We start from the raw sequence: 20,251 nt of genomic DNA on the forward strand, positions 1-20,251 counted from the left end.
TCAACTGTTAACAAATCATACTGTTGTAATGCGAGCGAAAATGGGGTTGCTGCTGGACTCTGGCCCAATCACACGACCCGGGGTATTGGGGGCGGAGCCCGGTATGGGGGGCGTGTGAGAGGGGCCGCCGTTCACCTCGGCTCCAATGGGAAGCGAGGTGAATGGAGGTGGAGCCAGCAGGGCAGTATGGGAAGGCCGGATCTGACGATCCGGATGGGAGGAGTCAGGGTCACGTGGGAGAGAGGTTATAGAGGGGAGCCCAGAAGAGATCGAGGCCAGTTGATGGAGTGAAGAAGCGGGGCCACGTTGGGTGGCCGCTGTGCCATCAGAAACGTGACTTTACCGAAAGAACCAAGAAGATGAATCCCTGAGGTCACGGAAGCTTTAAATCGAAAAATTACTCTGTTGTTTATGGCTTTGGGCTGTTGCCAACAAAAGTAGCTGGGCAACTGGCTACACGGGTTTGCCGTGTAACAAATGAACGTGACGATTAGTTGAAATGGTAGAAGTTCAGAAGACAATCGGGGCACCAAAAAGGTGGGAATTACCAAAACAGTATCGAGGAATGACACGGTTTATTTAAAATAGCACGTTCAATTAATGCGCCTTTTAATGTCATTCTTTTGGCAAACTTTTTTTTATCTTAGAGAATGTTAAAACATCCTTAAGACATTAAACTAGTACAATGAAAAAATGACGCTTTATTTTAAAATTAGCAAAATAAAGAAACGATCTAATTCTTATACTGTTATAGTTTATCTTTCTGAATACACATTTAATGAAAATGTGATTTAGTAAATGGATGTTTTTGAAGGTGATATCGTGTAAATGCTTTCCAAAGCTACTTTTGCAGCCGTCACCATCTCCAGCCGTGATTTCTCCACTTCTGTACGAAGCCATCAACATCTCTTGCGGATTTGCAATGCAAAAATCGTCTGGCTCATGCCCACAGGTTGATTTATTTGCTACATCTTCGCAGTGGATGCTCTGTCGGTTGCGTTCCCTCCTTTAGCTCCCATTCCCACGTTAGTCTCGACCACCGGCCGTCATCCTTTCAAGTTGTGTGTCCTGCCTCACCCCACCTTTCGAAACTAAAATGATGCCTCTCATTTGCATATGATATCCAATTGACGTGTCCGTCTTCCAGTCTCAGTATAATTCCTAGCATGTGCATGTCTACGCTTCCTTGTGCACTTCTCAACATTGGTTGCATTGTCTTCGTCAATGGCCATGTTTGTGATGCTTCTGTTGTTGCAGGTCACGTCCACTGATTAACAAACATTCTGTTTTAGGCATAATGTTTTCTTACTTTTGATTAAGTTCAGATTATAATAACAACATTGCTCTGCCTTGATACATCTCTCTTAATAATTTCATCCCTCTCCCCCTTCAACAACCGCCCTACGTGTAAATGCACTTCTGTGTTTTCAATCTGTGTCCCTGCTCTTTTTGCGTTCAGTTTGTTATTCCCCCGCACCTCCATTAAAGCATGGTTGGCTGCGTACGGTGCGAAAGAAGTTCACCATGTAAACATACGCTGCGTTGAAACATGACCCTACTGCATATTCACACTGGAGACACAGGAGGGTGTTGCTATGAGATTTCCATCTTTTAATCGTAGACCAAACCTGGACAGATTTCTCAGTCAGCACTCGGTCTATAATTATCAGAACTACAAAGTAAACGACAATAACAATCAACACAATGAGGGTGCTACATCTCAGTACAAATACCTACAACCTGAACACAGATGGTAATTCCCGGACAGGTGGCAACTCTCGCCATGCCTATGCAAACATACACAACATCCTGACCATGAATCGGCTATGCGGCTGATTAAATGTCAAGCATTGGAGATTTAATTCTGATCCAATTCTGTTCGTTTTGATTGATTTTGGCGCAGTTTAAAATATACATTTTATATCAGTATTTACTTAACTGCACTCATGTTAATTCTGCTGTACTCAGCTCACCATGCCTTTTAAATAATTAAAAATTCTGATTAATAATTAAACATCCTCGGTTGTGCGTCCTGAGGTTCAGTATACAAACTGGACTTAGAACATTTGGTTTTATGCAACAAAAACTTTATTTCAAAATGTCTTTAAAAAATATATACGGACGAAAGCCACAAATCAAACGTTCTAAATTATGTTGAATGTGTACTGCATACAATGTTAACAGTAAGAGCTCAAAGCAGGAACGTACATGTACAGTACAACTAAATAACGAAATTCGAGTGTAAACAATAAATTGCTTAAAATATTGTACATATTGTTGCCCCGTAAAATAAAACATTCTTAATCTAATGAGTGGCATTCAAAATAACGTCCAGTAGGATGTTAAAATTACTGTTAAGATACGACACATTACACGCCTTTTAACATTCTTATGATGACTTAAAATACAAAATTCATGATACTGTATCAAACTGAATTCCAGCACGAATACTGTTTAAATAGTCAGACTACTGGAATGGATGCTCCAGGCGCCACTCTACGCGTGAGTGGAGCCAGTGGACTGAGAGGCCGTGCCAGGAGTCGATGTCGCTGGCTGCTCAATGGCCACCACCCTCTCGGCCGCTGCAGGGAGGGCGCGGCACTGAGCCTTGACCTTCAGCTTCCCGTCTTGGGTCAAGCAGCAGCTCACGCTCTGCGGGTCCACGTCCCTGGGCAGCTGCGTTTCCCTGTGGAACTCCTGGCAGCTGCGGCTGTAGCTGCCGCTGCTGACTTCTCCGCTCTTCACCTCGCGCCGTCCAGCCACCACCAGCTTGTCTCCAGACACCTTCACGGCCAGGTCCTGTGGGGAGAAGTCCCGCACGTCCAGGGACGCGACAAACCCGTCTCCCTGCTCCTGTGGATCTTCAATCTGGAACCCACTGCTCACGGCCGGCTGCTGCAGCAGTGCGTCTCCGAGGCTGCCCGGAGCCCACGTGTGGCTGCTGAGCTGATCGACTTCACGGAAGATTCTCTCCATCCTCTCGATCTCGCTCCTCATATCTCGCTGCAGCTGCTGGAAGAGACTTTCACCGCGGGGCTTCCAGACCGGCCAGCCTGGCCAGACGCTCATCTCCATCACGTGCATCGCAGGGAAGTTAACACTCAGGGCCATGCTTGTTGATGTGCTTCACAGTGAGGCTCGCTTCAGCTGTGAGCGCTGCTCCCTCCTCCGCCGATGTTCTGCCAGTGCAGCTACAGGAGCTGCTTTTATAGCCCTGGCAGTGCTGACGAGCAGATGCCAGGGGCTGTCAGAAGCGTCCAGAATGACGCAGCTGCTCCCAGGGGCTTCCCTCATCCACAGAAAATATCAGTGACTCGTGTCTCAGGTTGCAGTCTGTGACAAGTTCACTACAATAGCATCCAGATAAAGCTGCCAACTTTAGCATTACGTATATTTTAAAAATAACATTGTACAGAATTTATAGTTTGCATTAATAAAGTTTAAAATAAGACGCATTCGTTGGCTTTGCTCATCTCACTGTGTACCTCAGTCTTTCCTGACAAGGCTGATGATGTCATTGTGCTGTGTAAGCGAGCATGTAAGTGTCAGTTTGTATCACCCTTCGAAGTGTAGTAATTTAAAGTAAATATAGAAGAGCACATTACTCTATTTTACATTCATTATATCACTGTGTAACGATAACATGTTTTTTTTCCTGGGTAGTAAGTGTTTCTTCCTAATTGCTTATTCCTCAAAAGTATAGAAAATGACTATTATTCCCCACAAACTTTGCAATACTCTGATAGTGCACTGTTTTAGAGATGTACGCCTTGTGGTGTCATCTGGTGTTTCGGGTGTGGACCAATCAACTTCAAGGACAGTGCATATCATTATCATCAGAGTTGTTTCTTTTTGTTTGCATTTTGACTACTTGTGTTGTGGTTATTGCAAACATGATGCCTTGTATAAAGGTGTCAGTTTTGTACCAGTTTAAAGGATAAAACCTACTATATTTTGCCACTGGTAAAGGAGGTCTCAGTGTAAAAAGTGTAGTGTTGGAAGCGCAGCAGCTCCTCCAACCTCGTCTCCCATCGTTGCCTTGTAGGAGTGCAGTACATGCTACTGATGTTATAATAAATTATTTTAGTAATGAAATAAGGTTTAATAATCTTATTTCATAATGTATGAATTGTTATTATGAGTGCTATTACCAATACCCCAATAATCCCTCCTATATTGCCCTATGAAATAAATAACGCTGTTAGGAACGCATCTCCATATATGCCATGGTATCATGACCCCATTTATCGCCGATTCTATATGCGCTCACTTCTCCAGAAACGCATCTTGAGTGTTAAACGAGGTCTGCCTGTATTTGTGTAATTTAATATTATTCACCTCTCGACATCCCTTACATCTGCAGCTCATTAAATGGAATGTGAAACCAATATTTATATGCATCGCATCAGCAATGGCATAAAATGGTCCTGCTATCCACAGTTGAATGAAAACGGGCACAGTATTTGACAAATGGAGATGGTTCTAACTGGTCAGGTACGTTTTATCTTTGCTGTTGTGGACAAGATGAAGTAGCCCAGGCATAAAGCTTCCCCCACTGCACCTCATACAGTGACATGAACCAGACGTTTACTGACATTACTCACGGATAAGATGGTCATAACGAGCAGGCTTCATCTTTTCCATGGTGTTACCGGCAAGGCGACGTAGCGGGGGCCGCGGTGGCAAGATGTTCACTACCTCGCCGAGTATACAGGAGGTAGTGGGTTCGTCAAAACAAAGTTTGAAAACCACTCGGCTACACCATCTCTCCATATATCTGACACAAGATGTTAACTAAAGACCGTAAACGGTGCTGTTTTCTATTGAGCGTGATTGGCAGGGGCTGACTAATGGGCCATTCTCGCCAACAACTCGTCAAATATGTGGGAATTTGCTAAAGAATGGTGTATGCTGGTAAGTGGATGTCAGAAATCGTCCCTTTCCCAAGCGAAGGTTGTTAATGTGTGTCAGTTTCACAGCCCTGAACGGCAGATTTTATTTTGAACTTGGACACAGAAAAAAAAATGCACAAACTTCCGTGGATACTGGGATCTTGTATTTTGCAGCATCAAATTACTCTATTTTAAAGACTATTTCCAATGTAACAATTAAATTGAACTTGCAAAAAAACATCACAAATTTGTCTATATAAAAAGACATTTGAAATGAATGTAACAAAGCATGGCATTAAAAGCGAGAACAACATTAACGTTATGTGCAGGCAAAACAAAGTGAATTGAAAAACAATGACTTCTGGAAATTGGCATTAGATTCAAAGAGTATATTCATTGAACAATTAAGCATGTTTCGTTGATTAACTTCGTAACATTTTAGATGTATTTTATTGTACTTCACATAGTGAATGTGAAAAATTAGCATTATTACAATTTTTGCATTTAAGAAGCGAGCACTTTCTGCAGGGCGTTTAACGTTAGATTCCATATGTTAATGTGTTGGTGAGCACTTCCCAGCTCACTCAATGGCCACCAGCCTCCCAGCAGTCACGGCAGGGAGGGCGCGGCGCTGAGCCTTGATCTTCAGCTTCCCGTCGTCGGTCAGGCAGCAGCTCACGCTCTGCGGGTCCACGTCCTTGGGCAGCTGCATCGCTTCGTGGAACTCCTGGTAGCTGTGGCTGTAGGCGCCGCTGCCTTCGCGCTTGACCTCACGACGTCCGGCCACCACCAGCTTGTCTCCAGACACCTTCATGGCCAGCTCCTGTGGGGAGAAGCCCTGCACGTCCAGGGTCGCGACAAACCCGTCTCCCTGCTGCCGCTGAGCTTCGATCTGGAACGCGGCACTCACGGCCGGCTGCTGCTGCAGCGCAACTCTGGGGATGCCCGGAGCCCACGAGTGGCTGCTGAGCTGATCGACTCCACGGAAGATTTGCTCCATCCTCTCGATCTCGCTCCTCATGTCTCGCTCCAGCTGCTGGAAGAGGCTTTTGTCGTGGAGGTTCCAGACCGGCCAGCCTGGCCAGACGCTCTTCTCCATCACGTGCATTGGAGGGAAGAACACGTTCATGTCCATGATCGTTTACTTTGAAGGAAGTCTCCGAGCTGTAGAGGACTGCTCTGTCTTCTTGTCCGAGAGTGGTCTGCTCGCACAACTAGGGCAGCAATTATATAGCGCAGGTAATGCGAATAAGCGTAAGCCAGCATTTGCGGGAACATTCTCACTTTAAGGCTTTAGATGAGTCATGTACAGGCACGCCTTAGCGAGAATGAAGTCATTGTTTTTGGTGAATCAGAAAGAAGCTTCTCCGGCTTTGGCGTCTCAAAGCATAGAATGCAGGCTGCATGTTCCGTTAACTTAGTAACATCTAACTTTGCAGTTTTCTACATGATGTGTTTTGTTCGTCAAAAAAATGAGACTAGGGCTATATACTAGTTTATATCGAGTGAGCTTCAAGGAGTGAAGACATTAAGGATGATTCCAGATTACCCATAATACTACACCAACCATTAATATTTGTAAATAGCATCCGGTTGCAACAATGGCAATGCAGTGCATCTATTCTCATCTGTCATCTTAGCCATGGCAGCGGATCAGCGATTATTGCTGTTGGCGTTGGTTTTGGCTTTTACGTAATCGTGTTCCCCAACCTCTTGTCCATTCCCTAAGCACATTCGCTTCAAATTGTCACAATCCAAGTTCGTGCCACTATCCAGCCCATTACAGGACTGCGAAATTAAAAGATGTGGCATTATCCCGGACAAACTCCACGAGCCTGACTTAATTTTTATATGGCCATGAAAAAGATTTTGAAGAATGCTCAGAGTTTTAAAAAAGTTACACTGTTGAACATTATCTGCATTGTTCGAACTCTGAAAGTAACCTGTTATCTTCAAATTTGCTTGAATGTATTCTTTCTCATGGCGTAATTTTCAGGAGCCAAATTGTCAAGGTCTGCTTGCCATGAGAGGGCTTCAGGATAGAGTTTGTGTAGTTTTGCTATTCCTGCGTTGAAGGAGCTCAGACAGTATTTTTACTACATGGTCCATAGTTTTGTTTTGCATGGCCATAATCGTACTGTGGCTTGTCTTTAATTAATCATTTGCATGTATGTTAGTTGAACTTAATTCTAGATTTGAAGTTTTCGTGACTGCAAGGATCCATACTCTTTGGTTATTTCGGTAAAGTCACGTAGGTAATACATAAATAAATAATACAATGAAAATAACTAAATTAAATCACGACGTTTCGGAGGCAACACAAGCTTCCATCATCACCGTATGTAGCCAAGTGTGTTAATCGGAGGTGTATGGGAAGAACTGGCATAATGACCCCTTTTTTTGAAGGAGATAATGCGCATCTGCCTGTTGACATTTTGATAAGGTTGATGGTTACACCAATGTCTCCAAGAAGGAATCTCAAAGCCAGGAGGTGTGATGTTTGGGTTTTAAATGTGTTTATTTTGGACGCACGTGTTATGCCACTGTTCACCGGGGTTATTCCAGATCTGGGTGACATTCTAGGATGGTGACAGCGCGAGGTACATTGTTGATGCCTTCGTTGATGGGTAGGTAGGTGGTTGTTGTTGTTGTTGTTCCTGGAAAGAAAACGTGTCAACTCCTTTGCAGTTTGCGCGATGTCTCTGCAGATATTTGGTGGCAGATTATTCGCCAGAACAGGGAGGCCAGGGGATTGGTGTCGGTTTCGGTGTTCCGGTAACGATGTACATTGTGTTAATTAATTGTGCATCTGGCAGATTGCTGTTAGAAAGTATACTCACTCTCCCCAGACTGCCCTAAGTGCCCCCGAGCACCATCCAAACTTACATCCACGCCTTTTGAGACTGTCCCACAATCAGGACATTCGATGATAAAATAACCGATCTGTACAACGTGATGTGTGGCACCGTGGAACGACGTAGCATTGAATCCTCCCACCTGGGTCTTAAACCCCAAGGTATCACCAGGCTCCAATATACCATTTTCCAAGCATATAACATTTCGGTTAGAAAGACCATCATTAGCTCCAGGTATAATATCGGGGCCCCCTCTTTCGCGCCCTGGCACAACTCCCCTAGTCGCCATAGTAGCTTTAGAACACCTAAGTCTTAAACTGAGGAATAGGGAAGGGGAGTTGTCCCATATCTGGGGCCCCCTCATGAATGCCACTCCAGAGACCGTGAGTTTACTCGACTGAACTTGAAATGAGACTTACTCCCCTCCCTCCCGCCCCCTTTTTACCCTTTCCTTCCCCGAAGAAAAGTGGATCTGACGCACCACGTAACACACAACGCTACGGTCTTGCACGTCCCCGTTGGTTGTCTGTCCCAGCCGCCTGTCCCCATATGCACCACTCACCTGTCGCCTGGTTGAATCAATACAAAATTATTATTTTTTAAAAATATACACACTAGAATTCAAATCCGCCAATACTGGACATCTGTGAAAAATGGCTTCATAAGCTCGTCGGATTCCTCCAAACGAAATAAAGATTCTGATTCTGAAAGTGGATTCCCAATCAAGGCTCCACATTACCATGTTATTATAACAGATATTACGGTACTGCATGGAATACTACACTATTCTTTTCATGTTGCAAATTATATGCGGATGATGTTCCGTTCATAATGGCGCACAAGCACAAATGACAACAAACTCCACATTCGGCCATAACATTGCTTTGCATGTAAAATAAATGTATAATGGGCCCGAAACGTTGGTTATTAGAGTTTGTTCATTCGGAAGGGCCATTGCCTGAAAAGTCTATCATTTTTGTTCATTCACGGCAGTGTTATTTTTCTATGAAATTATGCTCCACTGATGACACGTGTAATGAGTATGTGGAATACATTACCTTGGGGTGCTGCCCTCTGGTGTCAGGAGCAACCCCTTGGGTGTGCGAGCAGGGACAGTGGAAAGGGAGGGCACCACGTTGGCGAGATGTTAACTACCTCGCCTGGTATACAGGAGGTAGAAGGTTCGATCTCGACCCTGACGCCTGCTGTATATTTGGATTTGTAATGTTCTCCCAGTGATCGCGTGGATTTTTCCCCGGGTCCTCTGGTTTTTCCCACCACATTTAGAATAAAAATGCGTTTCGAGTAATTGGCTGCGATAAATGTCCACGTGATAAGCCACTTCGTTGAGCTGTCATTTGTGGCCTTATCGCTTCTGTAAAAATAGCTACGAAGTTCAGCGGGCGATACCTGGTAAAATAAAAAATAAATAGTTAAAAGTCTCGCTCAACAAGCTGCTGTCACATGCAGCTGTATCGAGTTACTGTCACGAGTGGAATCTTGCTGTGGGTCAAGTACTGGTGGCATGAGAGAAATGTTCAGAGGAAAATATAGCATGGTCCGCACACAGCGTCTCTTTCACAGGGCAGATAAACCATTGTATTGTTACGGCTGCAAATCTGAATTTTAAGGATATGACAAAAACTTTATTTCAAAATGTCTTTTTAAAAAATATATTGACGAAAGCCACAAATTATATTGAATGTGTACTGCATACAATATTAACAGTAAGAGCTCAAAGCAGGAACGTACATGTACAACTAAATAACTATATTCGAGTGTAAACAATAAATTGCTTAAAATATTGTACTTATTGTTGCCCCGTAAAATGAAACATTCTTAATCTAATGAGTCGCATTGAAAATAACGTCCTGCGGGATGTTAAAATTACTATGCAGCGTTTGTTTGGACATAGCGGGTGTTAGAGAGTTGACCTCATCATTTGGGGATGTCGCGCTCACGCTGCGGTTTTACTGAATATTTTAATATTTTTAAGTGCCATGGTTACCACGTGAAACCGCGTAGAAACATCTTTAGGGTTACATTTTTTAAAAAGAAATTGTGTAGTTGTTTGAAACGCTCAGAAACGACTTCATGGATGAATTTTAATTCAAATGTAAGTACATCTGAAAGATAAACTATAACACTATAGGAATTGAAGGGCATTTTATTATATAAAAAACCATTCGTCATTTTCCATTGCCAAAAAACAGTTTAGTATTGTCAATAAATATTTAGATTCAGTTATAAATGTATACTATGTGAAAAATAGCAATGTATAACAGTGAAAAATACTTGAAGATAACATTCAGCATTATCTTATATTGCAATATATGAACGTGTAATGGCAAATTAAAACGATGCGATACAATTTGACAATCATGTACAGCGATACACTTACTCCAATGGACTTTAATGTGAACGCTGAAAACGTAAATGTTAGTGAACATATCGTGAATAGAAATTTACTTAACAAAATATCCATGTAAGTAAATCATCAATGAAGCAGGTTGCTGGAATGGATGCTCCAGGCGCCACTCTACGCGTGAGTGGAGCCAGTGGACTGAGAGGCCGTGCCAGGAGTCGATGTCGCTGGCTGCTCAATGGCCACCACCCTCTCGGCCGCTGCAAGGAGGGCGCGGCGCTGAGCCTTGACCTTCAGCTTCCCGTCTTGGGTCAAGCAGCAGCTCACGCTCTGCGGGTCCACGTCCCTGGGCAGCTGCGTCTCCCTGTGGAACTCCTGGCAGCTGCGGCTGTAGCTGCCGCTGCTGACTTCTCCGCTCTTCACCTCGCGCCGTCCAGCCACCACCAGCTTGTCTCCAGACACCTTCACGGCCAGGTCCTGTGGGGAGAAGTCCTGCACGTCCAGGGACGCGACGAACCCGTCTTCCTGCTCCTGTGGATCTTCAATCTGGAACCCACTGCTCACGTCCGGCTGATGCAGCAGTGCGTCTCCGAGGCTGCCCGGAGCCCACGTGTGGCTGCTGAGATGACCGACTCCACGGAAGATTCGCTCCATCCTCTCGATCTCGCTCCTCATGTCTCGCTGCAGCTGCTGAAAGAGACTTTCACTGCGGGGGTTCCAGACCGGCCAGCCTGGCCAGACGCTCCTCTCCATCACGTGCATCGCAGGGAAGTAAACACTCAGGGCCATGCTTGTTGATGTGCTTCACAGTGAGGCTCGCTTGACTCGCTTGAGCTGTGTGCGCTGCTCCCTCCTCCGATGATGCTCTGCCAGTGCAGCTACAGGAGCTGCTTTTATAGCCCTGGCCGTGCTGACGAGCAGATGCCAGGGGGAGCCAGAAGCGTCCAGAATGACGCAGCTGCTCCCAGGGGCTTCCCTCATCGGCACAGAATCAAGAGCGTGACTCGTGTCTCGGACTGCAGTCTGTGAGCAGTTTACTGCCATGGAATTCACTCTGCACTGATAATTCACTCTGCACTGATAATTCACTCTGCACTGATAATTCACTATGGAACACGATATTTGTTCCTGGGTAATAAGTGTTATTTTCTAATTGCTTATGCCTCAAAAGTATAGAAAATGGCTATTATTCACCACAAACTTTCCTTTTGTGACCAGGACTTTACGGAATAACTCAAATGCACACGTTTTCTCATTGAAAATAGGATAATTTCTAAATATCAATGTCCTGGTCAAAAAAGCAAAGTTTGTGGGGAACAATAGCCATTTTCTATACTTTTGAGGCATATGCAATTAGGAAGTAACACTTACTACCCAGGAGCAAAAAATGAATTTCGTCACACAGTGATATAATAAATGTGAAATAGAGTGATGTGCTATTCTATATTGAATTGAAATTACAACACTTTGAAGGGTGATACAAACCGACCCTTACATTCTCGCTTACACAGCACAATGACATCATCAGCCTTATCAGGAAAGACTGAGGCACACAGTGAGATGAGCATAGCCAACGAATGTGTCTTACTTTAAACTTTATTAATGCAAACTATGAATTTTGTACAATGTTATTTTTAAAATTTACGTAATGCTAAAGTTGGCAGCGTGAACTGGATGCTATTGTAGTGAACTTGTCGCAGAATGCAGCCTGAGACATGAGTCACTGATATTTTCTGCGGATGAGGGAAGCCCCTGGAAGCAGCTGCGTCATTCTGGACGCTTCTGGCTCCCCCTGGCATCTGCTCGTCAGCACTGCCCGGGCTATAAAAGCAGCTCTTGTAGCTGCACTGGCAGAACATCGGCGGAGGAGGGAGCAGCGCTCACAGCTGAAGCGAGCCTCATTGTGAAGCACATCAACAAGCAAGCATGGCCCTGAGTGTTTACTTCCCTGCGATGCACGTGATGGAGAGGAGCGCCTGGCCAGGCTGGCCGGTCTGGAAGCCCCGCGGTGAAAGTCTCTTCCAGCAGCTGCAGCGAGACATGAGGAGCGAGATCGAGAGGATGGAGAGAATATTCCGTGGAGTCGATCAGCTCAGCAGCCACACGTGGGCTCCGGGCAGCCTCGGAGACGCACTGCTGCATCAGCCGGACGTGAGCAGTGGGTTCCAGATTGAAGATCCACAGGAGCAGGGAGACGGGTTCGTCGCGTCTCTGGACGTGCAGGACTTCTCCCCACAGGACCTGGCCGTGAAGGTGTCTGGAGACAAGCTGGTGGTGGCTGGACGGCGCGAGGTGAAGAGCGGAGAAGTCAGCAGCGGCAGCTACAGCCGCAGCTGCCAGGAGTTCCACAGGGAGACGCAGCTGCCCACGGACGTGGACCCGCAGAGCGTGAGCTGCTGCTTGACCCAAGACGGGAAGCTGAAGGTCAAGGCTCAGCGCCGCGCCCTCCCTGCAGCGGCCGAGAGGGTGGTGGCCATTGAGCAGCCAGCGACATCGACTCCTGGCACGGCCTCTCAGTCCACTGGCTCCACTCACGCGTAGAGTGGCGCCTGGAGCATCCATTCCAGCAACCTGCTTTATTGATGTTTTGATCGTACGGATATTTTGTTAAATCAGTTTCTAATCACGATATGTTTACTAATATTTACGTGTTTCAGCGTTCACATTCAACTCCATTGGAGTAAGTGTATCGCTGTTCATGATTATCAAATTGTGTTGCATCGTTTTAATATCCCATTGCACGTTCATATATTGCAATAAGATAATGCTGAATGTTATCTTAAAGTATTTTTCATCGTTATACATTGCTATTTTTCTCATAGTATACATTTCTAACTGAATCTAAATTTTTATTGACAACACTGTACTGTTCTTGGCAATGGTATTTGACGAATGTTTTTTATATATATAATAAAATGCCTTTCAATTTCATGCAACAGTTGCACTGTTCTTTTTGTCTGCATTGTGTTTGTTTCATCGTTACTGTGGATCAGAGTTCTGGACACAGAATTCCCCAAAACTAAGACAACCGGTAACGCCGCCTCATTGCTCCCTGTCCATGACAACTCCCAAGGTGCCATGCGCACGCCGTCGGCCCTGCCTGTGTGGTCGTCCTGCCTAGTCACTCCGCACTCAGAATTGGGGCCGGGGTTGCAATGGTCTACGTGAAATGTTACCACAAATGCCATTTCAGTTATATCGTCCTTCAACTGTTAACAAATCATACTGTTGTAATGCGAGCGTAAATGTGGTTGCTGCTGGACTCTGGCCCAATCACACGACCCGGGGTATTGGGGGCGGAGCCCGGTATGGGGGGCGTGTGAGAGGGGCCGCCGTTCACCTCGGCTCCAATGGGAAGCGAGGTGAATGGAGGTGGAGCCAGCAGGGCAGTATGGGAAGGCCGGATCTGACGATCCGGATGGGAGGAGTCAGGGTCACGTGGGAGAGAGGTTATAGAGGGGAGCCCAGAAGAGATCGAGGCCAGTTGATGGAGTGAAGAAGCGGGGCCACGTTGGGTGGCCGCTGTGCCATCAGAAACGTGACTTTACCGAAAGAACCAAGAAGATGAATCCCTGAGGTCACGAAAGCTTTAAATCGAAAAATAACTCTGTTGTTTATGGCTTTGGGCTGTTGCCAACAAAAGTAGCTGGGCAACTGGCTACACGGATTTGCCGTGTAACAAATGAACGTGACGATTAGTTGAAATGGTAGAAGTTCAGAAGACAATCGGGGCACCAAAAAGGTGGGAATTACCAAAACAGTATCGAGGAATGACACGGTTTATTTAAAATAGCACGTTCAATTAATGCGCCTTTTAATGCCATTCTTTTGGCAAACTTTTTTTATCTTAGAGAATATTAAAACAACCTTAAGACATTAAACTAGTACAATGAAAAAAATACGCTTAATTTTAAAATTAGCAATATAAAGAAACGATCTAATTCTTATACTGTTATAGTTTATCTTTCTGAATACACATTTAATGAAAATGTGTATAAGTAAATGGATGTTTTTGAAGGTGATTTCGTGTAAATGCTTTCCAAAGCTACTTTTGCAGCCGTCACCATCTCCAGCCGTGATTTCTCCACTTCTGTACGAAGCCATCAACATTTATTTGCTACATCTTCGCAGTGGACGCTCTGTCGGTTGCGTTCCCTCCTTTAGCTCCCATTCCCACGTTAGTCTCGACCACCGGCCGTCATCCCTTCAAGTTGTGTGTCCTGCCTTACCCCACCTTTCGAAACTAAAATGATGCCTTTCATTTGCATATGATATCCAATGGACGTGTCCGTCTTCCAGTCTCAGTATAATTCCTAGCATGTGCATGTCTACGCTTCCTTGTGCACTTCTCAACATTGGTTGCATTGTCTTCGTCAATGGCCATGTTTGTGATGCTTCTGTTGTTGCAGGTCACGTCCACTGATTAACAAACATTCTGTTTTAGGCATAATGCTTTCTTACTTTTGATTAAGTTCAGATTATAATAACAACTTTGCTCTGCCCTGATACATCTCTCTTAATAATTTTCATCCCTCTCCCCCTTCAACAATCGTCCTACGTGTAAATGCACTTCTGTGTTTTCAATCTGTGTCCCTGCTCTTTTTGCGTTCAGTTTGTTATTCCCCCGCACCTCCATTAAAGCATGGTTGGCTGCGTACGGTGCGAAAGAAGTTCACCATGTAAACATACGCTGCGTTGAAACATGACCCTACTGCATATTCACACTGGAGACACAGGAGGGTGTTGCTATGAGATTTCCATCTTTTAATCGTAGACCAAACCTGGACAGATTTCTCAGTCAGCACTCGGTCTATAATTATCAGAACTACACAGTAAACGACAATAACAATCAACACAATGAGGGTGCTATATCTCAGAACAAATACCTACAACCTGAACACAGATGGTAATTCCCGGACAGGTGGCAACTCTCGCCATGCCCATGAAAACATACACAACATCCTGACCATGAATCGGCTATGCGGCTGATTACATGTCCAATTCTGTTCGTTTTGATTGATTTTGGCGCAGTTTAAAATATATATTTTATATCAGTATTTACTTAACTGCACTCATGTGAATTCTTCTGTACTCAGCTCACCATTCCTTTAAAATAATTAAAATTCTGATTAATAATTAAACATCCTCGGTTGTGCGTCCTGAGCCAGTGGACTGAGAGGCCGTGCCAGGAGTCGATGTCGCTGGCTGCTCAATGGCCACCACCCTCTCGGCCGCTGCAGGGAGGGCGCGGCGCTGAGCCTTGACCTTCAGCTTCCCGTCTTGGGTCAAGCAGCAGCTCACGCTCTGCGGGTCCACGTCCCTGGGCAGCTGCGTCTCCCTGTGGAACTCCTGGCAGCTGTGGCTGTAGCTGCCGCTGCTGACTTCTCCGCTCTTCACCTCGCGCCGTCCAGCCACCACCAGCTTGTCTCCAGACACCTTCACGGCCAGGTCCTGTGGGGAGCAGTCCTGCACGTCCAGGGACGCGACGAACCCGTCTCCCTGCTCCTGTGGATCTTCAATCTGGAACCCACTGCTCACGTCCGGCTGCTGCAGCAGTGCGTCTCCGAGGCTGCCCGGAGCCCACGTGTGGCTGCTGAGCTGATCGACTCCACGGAAGATTGTCTCCATCCTCTCGATCTCGCTCCTCATGTCTCGCTGCAGCTGCTGGAAGAGACTTTCACCGCGGGGGTTCCAGACCGGCCAGCCTGGCCAGACGCTCCTCTCCACCACGTGCATCGCAGGGAAGTAAACACTCACGGCCATGCTTGTTAGTTGATGTGCTTCACAGTGAGGCTCGCTTCAGCTGTGAGCGCTGCTTCCTCCTCTGCCGATGTTCTGCCAGTGCAGATACAGGAGCTGCTTTTATAGCCCTGGCAGTGCTGACGAGCAGATGCCAGGGGGAGCCAGAAGCGTCCAGAATGACGCAGCTGCTCCCAGGGGCTTCCCTCATCCAAAGAAAATAGCAGTGACTCGTGTCTCAGGTTGCAGTCTGTGACAAGTTCACTACAATAGCATCCAGATCACGCTGCCAACTTTAGCATTACGTATATTTTAAAAATAACATTGTACAGAATTTATAGTTTGTATTAATAAAGTTTAAAGTAAGACACATTCGTTGGCTTTGCTCATATCACTGTGTGCCTCTGTCTTTCCTGACAAGGCTGATGATGTCATTGTGCTGTGTAAGCGAGCATGTAAGTGTCGGTTTGTATCACCCTTCAAAGTGTAGTAATTTAAAGTAAATATAGAAGAGCACATTACTCTATTTTACATTCATTATATCACTGTGTAACGAAAACATGTTTTTTTTTTCCTGGGTAGTAAGTGTTTCTTCCTAATTGCTTATTCCTCAAAAGTATAGAAAATGACTATTATTCCCCACAAACTTTGAAATACTCTGATAGTGCACTGTTTTTGAGTTGTACGCCTTTTGGTGTCATCTGGTCCAACACCAATGGAGACTAGGCTCTAAAGAAAGCTGTCTCGGGTGTGGACCAATCAACTTCAAGGACAGAGCATATCATTATCATCATCATAGTTGTTTCTTTTTGTTTGCATTTTGACTACTTGTGTTGTGGTTATTGCAAACATGATGCCTTGTATAAAGGTGTCAGTTTTGTACCAGTTTAAAGGATAAAACCTACTATATTTTGCCACTGGTAAAGGAGGTCTCAGTGTAAAAAGTGTATTGTTGAAAGCTCAGCAGCTCCTCCAACCTCGTCAACCATCGTTGCCTTGTAGGAGTGCAGTACATACTACTGATGTTATAATAAATTATTTTAGTAATGAAAAAAGGTTTAATAATCTTATTTCATAATCATGTATGAATTATTATTATGAGTGCTATTACCAATACCCCAATAATCCCTTCTATATTGCTCGTATGAAAGAAATAACGCTGTTAGGAACGCATCTCCATATATGCAATGGTATAATGACCCATTTATCGCCGATTCTATTTGCGCTCACTTCTCCAGGAACGCATCTTGAGTGTTAGACGAGGTCTGCCTGTATTTGTGTAATTTAATAGTTTTCACCTCTCGACATCCCTTACATCTACAGCTCATTAAATGGAATGTAAACCAATATTTATATGCATCGCATCACCAATGGCATAAAATGGTCCTGCTATCCACAGTTGAATGAAAACGGGCACAGTATTTGACAAATGGAGATGGTTCTAACTGGTAAGGTACGTTTTATCTTTGCTTTTGTGGACAAGATGAAGTAGCCCAGGCATAAAGCTTCCCCCACTGCACCTCATACAGTGACATGAACCAGACGTTTACTGACCTTACTCACGGATAAGATGGCCATAACGAGCAGGCTTCATCTTTTCCTGGTGTTACCGGAAAGGTGATGTAGAGGGGGGCGCGGTGGCGAGATGTTCACTACCTCACCGAGTATACAGGAGGTAGTGGGTTCGATCCCGACTGACGCCTGCTATATATTTGGAGTTTGCGTGTCTCCCCGTGGTCGTGTGGATTGTTCTCCGGGTCCTCCGGTTTTTTCGTCTACAATTAGAAACACGTCTTTGAGTGTGTCTGTTATAAATGTCCACTTAAAAATCTACTTCGTTGAGCGATCAGTTGTGGCCAGGTCGCTTCCGAAAAAAGAGCTATATAGCTCAGTGGGTTTTACGTGGTAAAATAAAAATAATAGTTTAGTTTTAGTGTGTTAACTTTGGGAGTCATCGTTTGTGCGGAGGTCTCGTATCCTTCAACTCTGCAAAACCTTCCACCTCCATCTGTGCGGCAGCTGCATCTCACATTTCCTCGCCTCCTTTTACTGCTGAGACACATGCATTCATCAGATCTTGATTCTACCACTGCATGTTTCATGTAAGCCCTCCCCAAAAGAAATGTTTTCCTCTGCTTTTTAATTGGTGGTATGCTAACGTCATTATCCACAAAAATAATACTAATTCAGTCTTAATGTTGTTTTTATCATAACCAAGAGGATAAAGTGCTGTTTGTGTTTAGTTTGTTGTCCTTCTCCGCATCTGTGATTAGCACGGTTGGCTGCGTACGGTGCGAAAGAAGCTCTACATGCAAACAAGATTGTCCATGCATCATCTACACCAGTGGTTCTCGACCGGGTGTCGGCGGACCTCTGGGGGCACGTGGGGTGATTTATACTCGTGTGAAATTACATCATACATGAGAGTCATTGGTGAACAATCATGTATGAATCTGCCAATATTGAAATAGTTATAATAACATGTAAATCTATATGGTAACCTATAACGATATAAAGACCTTTCTACACTCATTGATCCTAAACAATGTGATTTACTAGAGCAGCCAGCGAGCGCGAACAAGTTACGTCATGCATGCAGAGTGTCCGCTGAATTTTTTTTATTCGCTTGCAGTTACTAGCTCGTTAGGATACCTCACAAAATGGATAATCGATGCAAATATTTATGTTAATCATGCAAATATTTATTTATCAGAACCATGTTGGGTCAGGCAAGGGGGGGGGGTAACTCGGTTGAAACAAATTTCAACAAGGAGTGTACAGTTGCCAAAACAAAGTTTGAAAACCACTCGGCTACACCATCTCTCCATATATCTGACACAAGATGTTAACTAAAAACCGTAAACAGTGCTGTTTTCTATCGAGCGTGATTGGCAGGGGCTGACTAATGGGCCATTCTCGCCAACAACTCGTCAAATCTGTGGGAATTTGCTAAAGAATGATGTATGCTGCGAAGTGGATGTCAGAAATCGTCCCTTTCCCAAGCGAAGGTTGTTAATGTGTGCCAGTTTCACAGCCCTGAACGGCAGATTTTATTTTTAGCTTGGACACAGAAAAAAAATGCACAAACTTCCGTGAATACTGGGATCTTTTATTTTGCAGCCTCAAATTACTCTATTTTCAAGACAATTTCCACTGTAACAATTACATTTTACTTGCAAAAAAACATCACAAGTTTGTCTTTATAAAAAGGCATTTGAAACGAATGTAAAAAAGCATGGCATTAAAAGCGAGAACAACATTAACGTTATGTGCAGGAAAAGCAAAGTTAATTGAAAAACAATGACTTCTGGAAATTGGCATTAGATTCAAAGAGTATATTCATTGAACAATTAAGCATGTTTCGTTTATTAACTTCGTAACATTTTAGATGAATTTTATTGTACTTCACATAGTGAATGCGAACAATTAGCATTGTTATAATTTTGCATTTAAGAAGCAAGCACTTTCTGCAGGGCGTTTAACGTTAGATTCCATATGTTAATGTGTTGGTGAGCACTTCCCAGCTCACTCAATGGCCACCAGCCTCCCAGCAGTCACTGCAGGGAGGGCGCGGCGCTGAGCCTTGATCTTCAGCTTCCCGTCGTCGGTCAGACAGCAGCTCACGCTCTGCGGGTCCACGTCCTTGGGCAGCTGCATCGCTTCGTGGAACTCCTGGTAGCTGTGGCTGTAGGCGCCGCTGCCTTCGCGCTTGACCTCACGACGTCCGGCCGCCACCAGCTTGTCTCCAGACACCTTCATGGCCAGCTCCTGTGGGGAGAAGCCCTGCACGTCCAGGGTCGCGACAAACCCGTCTCCCTGCTGCCGCTGAGCTTCGATCTGGAACGCGGCACTCACGGCCGGCTGCTGCTGCAGCGCAACTCTGGGGATGCCCGGAGCCCACGAGTGGCTGCTGAGCTGATCGACTCCACGGAAGATTTGCTCCATCCTCTCGATCTCGCTCTTCATGTCTCGCTCCAGCTGCTGGAAGAGGCTCTTGTCGTGGAGGTTCCAGACCGGCCAGCCAGGCCAGATGCTCTTCTCCATCACGTGCATTGGAGGGAAGAACACGTTCATGTCCATGATCGTTTACTTTGAAGGAAGTCTCCGAGCTGTAGAGGACTGCTCTGTCTTCTTGTCCGAGAGTGGTCTGCTCGCACAACTAGGGCAGCAATTATATAGCGCAGGTAATGCGAATAAGCGTAAGCCAGCATTTGCGGGAACATTCTCACTTTAAGGCTTTAGATGAGTCATGTACAGGCACGCCTTAGCGAGAATGAAGTCATTGTTTTTGGTGAATCAGATAGAAGCTTCTCCGGCTTTGGTGTCTCAAAGCAGAGAATGCAGGCTGCATGTTCCGTAGACTTAGTAACATCTAACTTTGCAGTTTTCTACATGGTGTG

At 45.1% G+C, this 20,251-nt stretch overlaps 6 protein-coding genes across 6 annotated transcripts; 1 reads left to right on the plus strand and 5 right to left on the minus strand.

The window, feature by feature from the left end:
- Nucleotides 1–2,070: 2,070 nt before the first annotated feature.
- Nucleotides 2,071–3,243, minus strand: LOC144733616 (heat shock protein beta-9-like). Its single transcript, XM_078615640.1, has one exon. The coding sequence runs from the start codon at nt 3,109–3,111 to the stop codon at nt 2,497–2,499; it is 615 nt and encodes a 204-aa protein (XP_078471766.1). The 5' UTR covers nt 3,112–3,243; the 3' UTR covers nt 2,071–2,496.
- A 2,151-nt stretch (nt 3,244–5,394) lies between these two features.
- Nucleotides 5,395–6,074, minus strand: LOC144733624 (heat shock protein 30-like). The gene has a single exon (XM_078615652.1). It carries the CDS (start codon nt 6,025–6,027, stop codon nt 5,473–5,475), a length of 555 nt encoding a protein of 184 aa, XP_078471778.1. The 5' UTR covers nt 6,028–6,074; the 3' UTR covers nt 5,395–5,472.
- A 3,544-nt stretch (nt 6,075–9,618) lies between these two features.
- Nucleotides 9,619–10,959, minus strand: LOC144733633 (heat shock protein beta-11-like). Its single transcript, XM_078615663.1, has one exon. It carries the CDS (start codon nt 10,899–10,901, stop codon nt 10,287–10,289), a length of 615 nt encoding a protein of 204 aa, XP_078471789.1. The 5' UTR covers nt 10,902–10,959; the 3' UTR covers nt 9,619–10,286.
- Nucleotides 10,960–11,985: 1,026 nt separating this feature from the next.
- On the plus strand, nt 11,986–12,731 carry LOC144733644 (heat shock protein beta-11-like). Its single transcript, XM_078615674.1, has one exon. It carries the CDS (start codon nt 12,039–12,041, stop codon nt 12,651–12,653), a length of 615 nt encoding a protein of 204 aa, XP_078471800.1. The 5' UTR covers nt 11,986–12,038; the 3' UTR covers nt 12,654–12,731.
- A 2,517-nt stretch (nt 12,732–15,248) lies between these two features.
- On the minus strand, nt 15,249–15,933 carry LOC144724213 (heat shock protein beta-11-like). Its single transcript, XM_078603143.1, has one exon. The coding sequence runs from the start codon at nt 15,873–15,875 to the stop codon at nt 15,249–15,251; it is 627 nt and encodes a 208-aa protein (XP_078459269.1). The 5' UTR covers nt 15,876–15,933.
- A 3,443-nt stretch (nt 15,934–19,376) lies between these two features.
- LOC144733655 (heat shock protein 30-like) lies at nt 19,377–20,006 on the minus strand. The gene has a single exon (XM_078615685.1). It carries the CDS (start codon nt 19,929–19,931, stop codon nt 19,377–19,379), a length of 555 nt encoding a protein of 184 aa, XP_078471811.1. The 5' UTR covers nt 19,932–20,006.
- Between the last annotated feature and the right edge of the window lie 245 nt (nt 20,007–20,251).

This window comes from Lampetra planeri, chromosome 2 (assembly GCF_965212315.1).
Source record: "Lampetra planeri chromosome 2, kcLamPlan1.2.h2, whole genome shotgun sequence".
In the NCBI taxonomy this organism is placed as follows: Eukaryota; Metazoa; Chordata; class Hyperoartia; order Petromyzontiformes; family Petromyzontidae; genus Lampetra; species Lampetra planeri.